The 15,211-nt window shown below is 36.0% G+C and overlaps 1 protein-coding gene across 11 annotated transcripts in view; it reads left to right on the top strand.

Annotated features, from left to right (window-relative positions):
• Positions 1-15,211, top strand: part of GPHN (gephyrin) — a 633,555-nt gene that overhangs the window by 588,763 nt on the left and 29,581 nt on the right. For all 11 annotated transcript variants that reach the window (XM_073895379.1, XM_073895381.1, XM_025869865.2 and 8 more), the window contains one exon: positions 10,909-10,996. In XM_073895379.1, the coding sequence (XP_073751480.1) occupies positions 10,909-10,996 (88 nt within the window). The remainder of the gene's footprint in view (positions 1-10,908; positions 10,997-15,211) is intronic.

The raw sequence follows: 15,211 nt of genomic DNA on the forward strand, positions 1-15,211 counted from the left end.
TGTTTTCTTTCCCACCAGCCTATAAGCTCCACAAAGGCTAGGACATAAAGGTGTGTCTTGGTGACCCTATTGCATAGTACTTAGTAGAGTATATCTCCTAGATTTAGATAGCCCTGCCATCTTTTTCTGTACCACCCTCTTTCCATGGAACCTAGAAACTGCAACTGTCCAGAAGAGCTTACAGGGTCCCTTCACAGTGAGTCCAAAAACTTTAGCCATAGGAATAGACCAGAAAGTATGGCACTGACAAGAGAATTGCATTAGTAACTGAGACACATCCCCAAAAGGGGTACAACATAAAGCTTTATGGCTGAGATAATTCATTTTATGTTTCTGAAGAAAAAGAAATATAAAGTGGGAGGAGAGGGAGTAGCATTCCAAATGGATTTATGAAGCCTCTAATTTAAAAAGTTGGGGAACTGCTCCCTCAGGCTTAAGTAGATGATGTTATACATTTACCTCTTAAATATAATAAGCAGTAATCATGATCCAAATACACAGAATCCACTTGGGGAAGATTTCTTGAAGTTCAGCATTAATTGAATTTATATCATGTCTAAAACTGATTTTAACTATTGAGCTGTTTATATTTTTACATCAGCTTTAAAACAGCGTGGTAGGGCGCCTGGGTGGCTCAGTCGTTAAGCGTCTGCCTTCGGCTCAAGTCATGATCCCAGGGTCCTGGGATCAAGTCCCACATCGGGCTCCCTGCTCAGCGGGAAGCCCGCTTCTCCCTCTCCCACTCCCCCTGCTTGTGTTCCTGCTCTCGCTGTCTCTCTCTGTCAAATAAAATAAATAAAATCTTTAAAACAGCGTGGTAATGTAGCTTCCAACTGCTGACTTAGGCTTTGCAAGGCCTGAAGGGCTGAGAAATTCCCATAATTAAGAAAAGAGTTCCCCCTTCTGGAAAATTGCCATCACAGAAGCCTGCTCCACTCATATCTGCTGGGCTTGCTTGGCTCTGTCACAGACTGGTGTTTGGGATTTGAATTGCCTGCTCCTGTTGTTGCCAATTTGTGAAGCTGCCTCTTTACATTAAAGCATGAAACGGAAAGGGAACAAGCACTGAGATAGCAAACTGGATTCTTATAAAACTGGCGTATTTAGAAGGGGTTATCAAGGTAGACTTCACACTACAGTGATTATTTGGGCAAAGCCCAGTGCTTCATGTCTTCCAATTTGTGAAACAAACATATCCTAACATCTTAGTGTTTACCTACTGTTCTAAAAGTAGAAATTTCTATCAGGGAGAATTTAGAACCAAATTTAATTAATTCTTGTTATCTTTATAAACTGCCTTTCTTCTCTTATGAAATGAACACCTTTTCTGCTCAATATGTAAAGTTTTAATTTTTGAGTCAACATAATAGATTTATTTTCTGATAGATTTCTAAATAAATTTATTTATTAAGAGAGGTATCTCATTTTCTATTGACGAACCAAAAATATTCTTTCTACTTACCAAATGTGTTTAACAATAAGAGATTTTTCCCACTCTTGGGGTCGGACTTTTTTGGTGGCTACTACAGTTTCCTTTCTTAAGCCTTAAGAGTTGCTGTTACAGTTGATGTTACTGATTCTTCTAAAAATGATCTCCAGGTATTACTGTACTTTTAGAAATTGTTTTCTTACTTAGAAAGTAATATCTTCCAGAAAACCTTTCCTGATTACCCATGCCAATTCTGATCATTCTGTCCCACTCAACATTTATACCATTTTACTTTATATGTATTTTCATTTTAATTAATGTATTTGAATTCAATCAGTGATATTAATTTCATTGCTTATTTCATTCATTTTCCTAAATTTTTATCTTATGTGTTCTGTATTAGCTTGTAAACTTAAAGGCAGGGACCATGTTTTCTTCTGTCTTTACATGACTTTATAGTGCCTAAACACCCAGTGGGACTGAAGAAGGACTAAATGATGGCTACATGTAGTATGAAGTTTAATCAATACATGAAGTTGATACCCAGAAAATACTTGTAGCTGAGGAATTTACCCTGGACCTCTGAGGAAATCAGTATATGATTAATATACTTCCAGAACTGGGGTTTTGGGGGGTTTTGTTGTGTTGTTGTTGTTATCTTGCTATGATCAGCTGGCATTATTCCTTAATCTCCAAATCCTAGAATTTTTCTCACTTTCCCACTGTCATCTTCACTCATCTTAAAATGATACAGCTACAGTTGGTGTAACAGATGAAATAGGAAACTAATTAACAGCTGTTGTCCATCTGCGTGTTTATATTAAATATTTTAAAATAAAATTGCATTTACATTCTGAATGTTGTCTCTGAAATCCATAAAATCTAAACTTGGGTAAAGACTCTGTCTTCGTTTTGAATTTTATAGTAGACTTCATGATAAAGCAAAAAAAAAAAATGTCAAAGTCAGGATTATAGTAAGTTAAGGCAGACGCAAATTTTAAAAAGCAAAAATCTGAACTGAAAGTGGGCTCTCAAAGCCCTCTGAAATCTGAAAAGATGTTAGTCAAAAGATATCATACCTTCTAGACATATTCTTCTTTCACAGAAATTGAAGTACATAAAGTATTAAGAAAGCTACATGCATTCTCTGAGATTTATTTTGAGATTTGCTTTACCTTTCCCTTTTATCTACTTTCTGTTAAGTTTAAGCTTCTTTGATATTCAGTTAAGTTAGAATTAAGTTAGAATTCCAGGGAGAGTACAGTTATTATTATTGGTAGCCATTTCCCAAGCTGAAAGTGAATGTCATAACTTTGGGGGAAAAAAAATGCCTTTTTTTTTTTAATTCAAGTCAAATAGTCAAATGCTCCTGATGTTCAGAAAGTGAGAGAAAGAAAAGTATGATCTGCAAGATGAGTACTGTATTTCAGTGCTCTAGTCAGTTTCTCCCTCTGTGCTTCAGTCTATATGTGAAAAGAAAATATTAATTTCAGTTATTTCCATAGAATCACAGTATCTTAGAATTGAAAGGAACTTCCAATGTTAGCCAGTCCAGTCTCTTTTACCCAATGGAGGTATTAGAGAAATGTCTAACAGCTAGCCATCAGGTTTTTGTTTGATGCTTTTAGTGAGAAACATCTTAACTTGCATTATGAGGCACTCATTCTATTGTTGAATGGCTGTTGTGCCGAGGATGTTTTTGCAATACACTGAGCCAAAGTCTTTATCTCTGTTTCTTCCATCCATTACCCTTAATTCTGCCCTCTGGAGCAACACCAAATAAATTTACTCCCTCTTTTACATGACAGCCTTTCAAAGATAGTGCTATTTATGATTATATAAATGCTAAGTAGTATCTTCTCTTCTAACTGCAGACAATATTATTATATTATATTATACTTGTAATAGTTGTACATTCTTCATTCCCAAAGCTACTGTAGAGAGATTGAGTTGAGGCCAGGGTTAATTCAGTTGATTTGTTGAGTGCCTACAATGTGCAGGGATTTGGCAGGGCAATCAAGAAGCCTAGAAAAAATGAGACCTTGTCTTGTGAGACAACCCTACATTATTGTATCAATTTTATAAATTTGCCTTTTCTCACAATTTGTTGCCTCTCTTTATCCTTTTTAGTTCTTTTAAATTAAATTCCACTTTGACATTAATATGCCACTCCTGCTTTTTCACTTATTTACACTGGGCTGGTGTCTTTGTGCCCTATCAGGTTTTTTTTCAGTCTTTCATCTTTTAGTGTATCCGTTGTGAATAACATTCAAATGGGATTTGAGCTTTAAAAAAAAAAAAGGCTTGATTTTGCACCAGCCTTGAGTTACTGTAACCATGATCCTGGCATAAAATTTATTTTGATTTACCATGAAGTTTGCCATAAATGATTCCCTTGGGATGCCTAGGTGGCTCAGTTGTTAAACAGCTGCCTTCCAACTTATTTAATGTTTATAATTTATCCACCTTTGTTATTTCTTCCTTGTCCTTTTTTCTATTGTTGGTTTGATCCAGGTGTTGTTTGTTCCCTTTTGCCCTCTTACTATTTTGGAAGGTGTGCTATATTTTACCATTCTCTTCATGCTTTCCTTCTAATTTCTGATATTCATAATCAAATATACATTTTTCCACTATTATATTTTTAAAAGGTGCTTACTATATCCCTTCTCCAAGGAATTCCTATTTCCTCTGTGTGCCCCTACACCAGTGAACTTTTACTTTCCCCATCTCCTCTCACCCCTAAACTTTTAGGTATTGCTGAGAAAATGCTTTGAATTCTAGAATTAAGTTTTCTTTTGCAGTATGTCTCTACAACTTCTGGGAAATCCATATTTAGTACATATATGATAACTTCCCAGTTTATTTGATCATTATTCACTTAGATTTAGCTGTATAGTTTTATCTATGTGTTTGTAAATGTATTTGAAAAGTGCTTCCTCTCCTCTTCATCTTCCCCTATCTTGAGATTTCTGATCTGAGTCATTTTAGAGTCATTTAGAGTCATTTTTCCAGAACATTACTGGTTGATTTATTACCTGAATCTTTGCATTTTCACAAATATGATTCTTCTGTCCTGATAGGTGAATGGATCTGACTGGGTATAGGATTTGGAGATTGCAGGCCTTTTTTCTCTGAATATGTTTATAGTAATCTGTTATTTTATAGTTTGGGTATTGTAGGTAAGAAGTCCAAAGCCAATGTCTTTTTCCTTTGTTAATAAGCCCAATCTTTCTGTCTGACAGCTTGTAAGATTTTCTTTTTATCCTTGAAATTACAGAATTTACCAAGACATTCTTAGGTTTCTGTTTTTGGGCAAACTTATCTTGAACTCAGTAAATTTTTTTAACTCCCAAGTCCTTTTCAAATAAGTGAAATTTTCCTCTGTTTTCCCCCTCCATCAGTTCCTTTTTTTCTTTATGGAATTCCTATTGGTAATATGTCAGTCTCTTGCTCTGTCTTCCAAGTTTCTTATTATTTCCTGCATTGACTTCCATCATTTTTTAGTTTTGTACATTCCTTTCAGATATTTTATAGAGGGGGGAGGGGCAGAGGGAGAGGGAGAGAGAGAATCTCCAGCAGACTCCCTGAGGAGCACAGAGCCCAACTGGAGGCTTGATCTCACGACCCTGAGATCATGACCTGAGCTGAAATCAAGAGTCAGATGCTTAATTGACTGAGCCACCCAGGCGCCCCCATTCCTTTGAGATATTTCTACCACTTGGTCTTTCAGGCCACTAAATGAGTTTGCATTAGGCACCATATTCACCTTCATCTACTAAATTTTTAAACTTGAAAATCATGTTTTTCATTCCAGGACATCCTTTTAATGTTATGTCTATTTCTATTAGTGCTTTAATTGTTTGTTGTTATTCTTGCTGAGATTATTTATTTCCCCCAGCAGTTTTATTTCAGTAGAAGCTGTCCTAAATTGTGCTTATTCTTCTACCCTCCAGCTGCTGGCTTCTTAGATTGCTGGTATTTTCCTTTGCCTACTGAGAGTTCTATTTATTCTCAGCCCTCAGGAAGCTGCTAGGATACCGTGGCCCTGATGTGAACATAATTGTAGTAGAAAAAAGGATCATAAGTGGTAAAAGGCACAGAAATCACAACTCATGAATTGCAAGGCACCAACAGCAAGCTGTCCATGTTCTATTGAAATACAAAAAAGAAAGAAAGAGAGAAAGGAAAGAAAGAATGATACCTTTGTGCTTAAATTGGGTTCCACTCAGCTTCAAGTGGGTTTAAATCAGTGAATGTTAGAGATAGAAAGAATGTGGTCCAAATGTTCTTATTTTACAAATAAGAATAATGAGACTCCCAAAAAGTGATGTTTGCTTTTCAGAATTATCTCAGTTAGCAGGAGACAAAACTAGATTCTAGACTTTGTGACACTCAGGGCTTCAATTAACAGTTCTGTTTTCTCACCTACTACTTAAATTTTTAGCATTTTGTACTAAATCAGCTGTCTTTTAGAATTTTTTATATAATATTGGTACTCTAAGAGAACAATGGGTAGATATTTAATAATTCAAGTGAAAATGGAAAGTGCTAGTAAACCAAGACTAATACTGGTATTCGATTTATCTTTAAAGAAATGGTTAATCACCATTCAAATCTAATTAAAATTACAGTTGTTAATGAAGGAAGAATTAAATGATATCACAATATCCCTTTAAGATGTGCTGCTCTTTGAGAAAAGGGAAGCTACTGGTATATACCGAGGAAAGTTAATCTGCTTAATCCAGCATCCCCTCCAGTGGCAATGGTGAGAAGATAGTTCAAATTTTAAAAGTACAAATTGTCAGGTTTTTATCATTTCTATATAGCATCCATAAATAGGATTTATATATTTAGACAAAAATGATAAATAGCTTTTATCTGAAGGCATACTGTGTATAACAAATTACCTTTCATTATGTGAATATTACTATAGTTTAAAAGAGTAGTAGAGTGAACAGAGGGTAACCTCGAACCGTTCACTACCACTGTGAACCTCAGTGCCCTCTCCTGCCCTGCCTGCCACATAGAGTTGTGAAATTAACACATACCTATAAAAGTGTATTATTCTTCTAAAATGTGCATATTATTGTCATTACTTTTATTTCTTAAATATCAAATGATCTAATATATACAAAGTAATGTCATTTAAAAGACATATAAGATATATAAGGTAATATTATATAGTAAAATATCAGATTATGATGTTTTAGTTTTACTCTCCCTTCTTTGAGAAAATTAATACACCATGATCTATTTAACAAAACTGAAAAATCATGAATAGTTTTTATTCTGCTATAATATCCACAATTATAATCCTTGTTACCTATTCCTTTTATCATTATTCAGAGTAATTGCTTAGTTTTAGAAAACAAACTTGTTTTTATTTCTTAAGAAAATGAGGGAAGAGGGAATATGAAGTATTCCCTGGGATATGGGAAAATATTAGCATTTGTCAAATCTGAAAGATAGATATATGGCTGTTATACTATTATGTTATGTTGGAAATATTTTTATCATTTAAAATATAATATGAATCATAACAAGAGAGCAAATTATGACTTGCAAACAAGCCCTAAAGTTATGTTTAATCAAAATCTTCAGTTTCCATCTGTACATAGGATCAGAATCACATTTGTTTCATTCCCCAGAATTATACTAACATGTCCACACATGCACTTTCCTAGTCAACACAGACAGATTCTCACTTTTTGCCTTACCATTTGATGCTTTTGCACAAGGGCCCATTCTCATGAGAATTTTCCTTGTATGACATGTCATTGTCCTAAAAGAACTAGACAGTCACTCTGATGAGTCACTGGGATAGAATAAATACTTAATGAGGATCCAGAGGCTCTTGTTCTAGCTCTGCCACATTGCTCTATCTCACCTTTAAAACACTACTTTGGGGACACGTGGGTGGCTCAGCCAGTTAAGCATCTGACTCTTGACCTCAGCTCAGGTCTTGATCTCAGGTCACTGGGCGTGGAGCCTACTTAAAAAATAAATAAAACACTACTTTGTTCTGAATATTACTTTCTTTTTCTATAAAATGAGCATGATATTACCTGTTCAATCTACTTCGCAGACTTATTATCAATAAATAGAGTTATAGTATGCAACATAAATGAAGTTACAGATCCTCTGACTGTTGGCATACATTTGTACCTGACCGTCTACTAAGCCATGATCTCTTATTAGATCCCAGACACCGGAAATATGCAACAGCAAGTAGAGTCAAAGAGAGGGACAGAGGAGGACAGAAAAGAGCAGGACCCAAAGAATGCACCCGGCTGTGATAATGAACACAATGAGCCCCCCAAAGACCCTTCCAACTTTGAGACTCAATGTTTTGTGAATACACCAGACACAAAGTAGAAAGCAACACTGAGAATGTTCTTTGAATCCTAAAAGGCATAAAATCCCTTTTAATTTATTTCTGCAAGTTAGAAAAGTTCATATGGAGAGCTGATGACTCTGCAGTTTTATAAAATAGGAAAAAAAATCTTCCCCAGATGATTAAAAAAACAAGTAAGAAAAAAAAAAATCACTGAAATGTATGTTTATTTGCATCATCAGCTAGCATGTCCCAGAACCTTTTATCCACCTACAAAGATTAATACCATGAAGATGTGTATGTTACTGCTGCTTTGTTTCCAGGGACTTTACCAGAATCCTCTCGAGTTGACATGTTATAAATTACGTATTGTAAAACTGGTGAAATTAGCTGATGTCTCTTTGTACTAACACAAAATTATATTTTGTTAATACTATTCATTGTCCATTCACCTGAACCACATTCTACATTATCCTGTGTTTGTGTTTTTCCATTTACTCCATTGACCAACCATTTGGCTCAGCCTGATGATAATAATATTCAACAAGGGAAGGGGCCCAGAGCTCTGGGCATGCAGTGATCAGGAACCCATCATGTGCATATCTTATAGTATTTCAATACAACAGAATAAGTTGCTCTCTGTTTCACTAATGTAAAATGAAAAAGACTGATGAAAAATCTGTACAAAATACTTAATTCAAAACTACTTTAAATACACCCATTATTGAATATAATTCTTCTAAGATGTTTGCCTAACCAGTTTAACTTTGAAAGGGATTTTTTTAAGGTTTTGGTTTTTTTTTTTTTATGTTTTAACATAGATCCTATCTTTATCAAATACCTGGGTACCTTTTTGGCTGCATAAGCAATTCAGTAGATGATTTTAAAGAGTCCCTATGTTTGTAGATTGAAGACCATGTGAGCCATTTTTCAAACTTCTCTCTTTGTATCTTCTCCTTGGGAGCTTTCTCCTCAGAACTAAACAACCCCCAATATACTCATAGGCCAGTGCTTGGAGAGGAGAATTTTATCCAGATCCAGTAAGAGAACCAACCAGTAAATGAAACTATTTAGGCTGGAACCAGGTCTAGCTTGCTATTGAGCCATTTGGACTTCTCACATAATAGTTCTGAATGTATCTAAGGCCCAATATATGATTTTCTTCTGTGTTAGTCATAAATATTCTCCTAAATAACAACTATCAAGCATGCTAAAGTTGAACTTTGCCAGGGTGTTAAGTATGTTTATATGATAAGCTTCTGTCAGTAGTACAGCAATAATAGCAACTAACCTTTCTTTAAAACTTAGTTTGTACTGTGTACTATTCCATAAACTGTTTTATATGTATTATGTCACTTAATCCTCATAACAACCCTATATTATCTCTACTTTATAGATGGAAAGCTGAGGCAAAGAGAAGTTAAGCAACTTGTCCAAAATCTACATCTAGCAAATAGTAGCACCAGGATTTAAACCCAGGCAGTCTGACTTCAGAGTTTAGATTCTTGATCTCTGTGCTATGCCACCTCCCAACTAGCTTATCTCTTCTAGAGCCTTAGAGAGTTGAAGGTAGCCTCTCAGGTGAATCTCAAGTTCCTCTCCTTACCTCTATCACCCCTAGATAAAAAGGGAAATGATGTCCTAGTTACAAATCTTCTTCTCCACCCACTTTTCCTCCTCCTTTCTCCTTCTCTCCCCCATCAAATAGTACCTTAAGGTAAAGGGACATGAAAAAACTTCACTATCAAGAGTGATTTGGAGGAATGTATGCTATCTCATTGAGACATCATTTGATTTCAAGTTAACAAAAAAACATTGAGGCTAACTTAAGCAAAGGAGGGGTTTATAGGAAGATGTAGGGTTATCTCAAGGAACCCAAGAGCAAAATAGTTGTCAAGAGGGACTAAACGCAAGAACTGGAAAAACAAGCTAGGATTGCTCCCTTGTTAGATGTCCATGGGGGAAAAAGAGAAACTACCTCCCTTCCCCACAGGGTAAGAAGTTCTCAGAAAACAAGGATATAGGCTAGACAGATATTCCTCAAAAGGCTCCCTTTCTGTACTCTGTCATTTGAAGGGGAATGCAAGTGCAGTGTGTATTACCAGTACCTTTGTATGGAATTCAAGTAGTAACTAGATAGTTCTTTTTAGCTAACTCTTACCTTCCTGTCCCCCTATTAGCCCCCATACCTGGCACTTTGGTTTTTTCCTCAATTTATCAATCTCAAGTTATGCCTTTATAACCCTTCTAACATCCAGAGGGTAGACTTTTGATTTTGCTCCATCTCTTCTTCTGAGGCCTTTGACCTGTGCAATCAAAGGGCCTGTAAACTGGTCTTTTCAGTTGACTATCAGGAATCTGCCTAGTTTCAATCCCTAATATTCATCTGTCCTTTTACCCTCTCAGAATATTTCATAATCTCTGCTTTCCTTGTTTTTTCCTAATAAACACCTATTGCCTCTTCATATTTCTAGGGAACCCCTACCACTACCCTTGTCTTGCTAGATGAAGTCCCAATTCTTGAGCTTGAGAGCCTTCCAAAATCATGTCCTATCCCAGTCATTCTAAGTCCTTCACTCTAGATAGTTACTTTTCCCCATATTAATCTCCACTGAGGATGCATCACAGGCTGATCCTCGTGTCTATAAGGCCCTTTCTCATTTGTTCCACCTGTGAAAATCTGGCCCATTTCTCAAGGCTTAACTAACTTAAGTCATATTCCCTTTATAAAGAGTCTTGTGTGACCTCTCCCAACACCCAGGGTCACCAACCATCCCAGTTTGCCTGGGATTTCCTAGGACATGTGACTTTCAGTACTAAGTCTGGAATTATCCTAGGCAAACTGGGATGGTTAGACAGCCTACCAGCACCTCAATGTCTCCCTCATTATGCTGCCTTGTTAGAGCAAAAAGCCCTGTGAAAGTACCAGTAGCTACTACTTCCGCACTTAGAAGGTTCTTTCTCCGCAATAAGAGTTATGCTTCCATTGGGGAGAGACCTTTTTGATTCCCACTTCATACAGAATATAGTGCTATACCCATATTAATGCCTACTCAGTGAATAAAGTGGTTTAGTGTTAAGTTGGCATTTAAATATCTAAAATCTTTTCTTGTGGTTAATTTATTTGTCTTTATTTTTTTTCCAGCCCAGATGACTTACTCAATGCCTTGAATGAGGGTATCAGTCGTGCTGATGTCATCATCACATCAGGGGGTGTGTCCATGGGGGAAAAGGTATGAAAAAGTGGGGTTCATGAAAATTTATCTGAGGTAATGTCCTTGATTAACTATAGTCTGGTAGATATCTATTATCTGCACAAATCTGAAAATCCATAGGGCTTCAGAAATTTCTGGACATTCTAAAAGGGATGCAGTGTGCGTAGATCAGAGGGCTTACCTCAGGAACAGCTTGGAGAATCCTACAACTTGCAAAATGATTTTCATGTTCCTTTGAAGATTTCTGTTTCTTTGCTTACTCAACTTTACTATAACATTAGGACTTCCTTTATACATGATATTTACCCAAGATCCTGTCCTCCCCCGCCACATATTCCAAACCTGATAAAGAACCCTTAGCTCCTCACAGGGAGGAAAGACAGGATTAGGTATTCCATTGCCCCTTTTGACAAGTAATAATGATCATAATCATAATGATGAAAATAAAATACAAACATATATATAAGTATATATAGGATTTCATAAGACTAAGTTATTTGCATAAAGTATATGTTTAGTCCTTTAAAAATCACAATTTCAATGTCTCAGTATCATTAACTTTATATAAACTTAATGAAATATGTTGGTTCATGATGATTATTGGGTCCATTGAATAATATTATAAAAGCAAAATATACTTTACTACAATAACCAACCTGATGTTTTGGCTCAAAAATGTTTCAGAACACAAAATATTTTGCCAGCCTGTAATCCCTTTCCAATTTTTCTTTCTTTCATATTAATGACTAAACTGAAAATTTATAAAAATATTGTCATAATAGCAGTTATTACTAAAATTCAGATTTTTTCCGAGAGCAGCATTTTTAGCTAGATCTTATATATATGATTGTTCTTGGTCTCTGCCCTGTCTAGCTATAAAACTGCCTAAATTTATAACCTGACTGTTTGGCAGAATTTAGTGGTGTGAACAGAGAATGCCTACCTTTCATTCACAACTAGTTTTAGAGTGTCTAAAAATAGCCCTTCAGCAGCCAAAAATCATAGAAGAAAAATAGAGAATCTCAGTCTAAGACTACCATCTCAGATTACATCCAGGAGTGAAAATGTTGAAGTGTGGGTAGTATTCTCCTTATAGCAGACAGATTGCTGGATTAGTCTTTCCTCAAAGTCTCATACAAGTCCTTAGCCCCAGGTGGAACAAACTGCTGCAGACCTCTTCTGAGATCACAAAGGCCAGAGCTGAGGTCTGCATTATAGTAGAATTATAAGAAATAATTTTCAACCTGTCTGTTTTCATTTCCCTCAAACTGCCTGTGGTGCTCTGAATAACTTAAGAGCAAACCCTGAAGTTAAGAGTACTTGAATGTTAAATTTGTTGTTTCCAGGGAGTATTTCATGTATAATTTCTATTGGTTGCTAATGAGCTTAATTATGGACAATACCTATTTTGCAAACCTGAAGATTGTCTTTTCCAGTACTTCTGAAAAGGCAACAGGCTTCTAACAAACAGAGGCTTGGCAATTGTGGCTCAACTATGTAAGGACAGAACACTTCTCAACCTTAACCTTCTTTATTAATGCTAACAAAGATGTCATTTGTCCTAGGAATTTGTTCACAAATAGAGGCAATATAGTAATGCATATTGGTTTTATTTATTTTACTACCTGTATGGTAAGATACTTACACTAAACCTTTAATTTACTAGGAAGGAGATTTTAGGAACTAGGCATCCCATAGTATTCCATGGGAGCTAATAATTGTTGTTCTTCCCTCCTTAAGTGGGAATGACATGAAAGGAACCAGGAAGAAAGAGATGAAACATAAATGCAGCAAACTCCTGCCAACCTGCAAATTCTGGTTGCCAAAAGAATTTCAGTTGTACTTCAATAGCAGAAAGAAAAGCCTAAGAGACAGAACATCTGCGTCAGCCCAAGGGCTGGGCCTGAAGACCAGTCACTGAAAAGACAGGGAGGTCAAGGAAAGATCCAAAAGCATTATTTAGCAAGCATGAGTCTTACATGCAGAAACTCATGTATGCAAGAAATTTATTTACATGATTCAACTTAAATCCTACTATGAGCACCTATGCTACAGAACTGACAGGAAATTTTATTAACCCATTATGGAGCTCACCTGCACCAAGGATTATGCCACGAAACTGATAAGGGCTTAAGAGACTAACAGTGAATCAGGGAGACACAGATGGTCACCAGTCTCCACTGTATACATCTAGAATGTCCCTGTAGTGCTGTGATCTCAGGTATTTGCTCCTTTAGGCCTTGATAGCAACACTGGGGTCATGGGAAAACTGGGAGTATTGGGGCAGGGAGAAGGGGCTCCTGCTGCTTACAGGACCCACAGACCTCAGTCCTCTTCTCAGCCAAGAAGAAATGGCCCTTCCACAGTTGCTTCCCTCAAAATCTTTTCCTACCTCCACCTCTGCCCCAAAGTGTTTATTTTTTTTATAAAACACTGGCAGTTTCAAGTAAACAGTATCTGCTTTTTGCTCTGAAAACTAAAGAATTATATGCATGACTACAAATTTTCCATAACCTACAGAATTGTAAAATAGCTCAAAGACAATGAAAGGTGCAGATTGCCAGGAAGGATACACTAGATTGGACCCCCAGTAATTTTTTTTTGTCTATTTGAAAGTCTCTTAATTTTTCCTGATAGTATCCACCTCCTACCTCATATGATCAAAATAATCACAAAGATCATTACTGATCACAAAAAAAAAAGGCTTTTCTCAGAGGCTTGCCCTGATTATTTAACAGCAAAAGTGTTAATTAACCATATAGGCCTTTTTAAGTTTGTTTTGCAAACCTAGAGCCGTAAAGCAATAGAATATTAAAATTAATCAACAATATTCCAAACAAATAAATACAATAAAATTTCCCTTATTATTTCATTCAGCTGTATGTCATTCTTGTTCTGCTAGATCTTGGGTTAGCAGTCTGCTTTCATGAAGTTATCTGCTTCTATTCTAAAGAGCCCTGGGATTCCTGACAGTCTACTGGTACTACAGAAAAGTTATCTAAGCTATGTCACCTCAGGGGCCTGTACCCAAGAGACTGTTCTCTGAAGTGCCAATAGTTCAAAGTACCTGTGATAGTCCTTTTCCCTAGTGCTCTGAATCTTTGTTGCAGGCACAAACTATTTACTGTAGCTTTTAGCAGAGCTTTCAGGCAAGCATTAGAGGAAAACAAACTTTCCAAAGATGACAGATACTTAATAGCTCTACTTAATTTATTACTGTAACCAATAATATCAGAATAGAAGATACAATATATAACTATGTCATAAAAGTTTTGATGTGTTTCCCCTGAGGATGCAGACATATTACAGACAGCAAAGGCATTGTCAACTCTCCAGGCATGGGGCGCCTGGGTGGCTCACTTGGTTGAGCGACTGCCTTCGGCTCAGGTCATGATCCTGGAGTCCTGGGATCAAGTCCCGCATCGGGCTCCCTGCTCAGCAGGGAGTCTGCTTCTCCCTCTGTCCCTCTTCCCTCTCGTGCTCTCTACCACTCATTCTCTCAAATAAGTAAATAAAATCTTTTAAAAAAAAACTTCCAGGCATGTCCCATAAAACAAAATTTCTGAAATATTTATATTAACATTTTACATATATGGATCTAACCCAGGGCACACTGAGCATCTCTTCTCAGATATAACAGCAACTCCCCTCACATGACACTCTTACATTGGTAACATATCAAACAAACCTAATTATTTCTAACATCTCTTTTTTTAAGATGAAAGAAAAATAATCTGTGATTTTCTAGAGACCTAGGAAATTTCAAACATAGTTTTAGGTGTAAAAGATATTTTGAAAGTTTTACTTTTTACTAAATTTAGGTCTGATCTTTAGAAGGCAAAATCAAAAGTTGTCAAAAAAGAATTGGGTATTCAATTAAGATAGGATCATGGGTACCTGAGAAACAGTACTGGTTACCTAATTTTTCAAAGCAAGAATAAAATAATTGGGGATAAGCACAGAAAGTAACATAATTGTAAATAATCTTAGCTCACTTGTAAATGAGGAAACTTTGTTCTTTATTTTTTCTTTAAATTAAGGCAAAATAAACAGAAAGCACAAAAAGGAGATTACACAAAAAATAACCTTGAGTTTCATGGGGAAAGCATTAGTCAGTAAACTAAGAAATAAGCTCATCAAACCTGAGTAAATTTACTAAAATTTTAATATAGTTCTCAGCTTCATTTTAGACAAAGGTATTATAAACCAAGGCAAATAAAAAGTCTCTTCCAA

The sequence above is a fragment of the Callorhinus ursinus genome, unplaced genomic scaffold (assembly GCF_003265705.2).
Source record: "Callorhinus ursinus isolate GAN/ISIS: 27379988/994484 unplaced genomic scaffold, GSC_fseal_2.0 scaffold8, whole genome shotgun sequence".
NCBI classification, from domain to species: domain Eukaryota; kingdom Metazoa; phylum Chordata; class Mammalia; order Carnivora; family Otariidae; genus Callorhinus; species Callorhinus ursinus.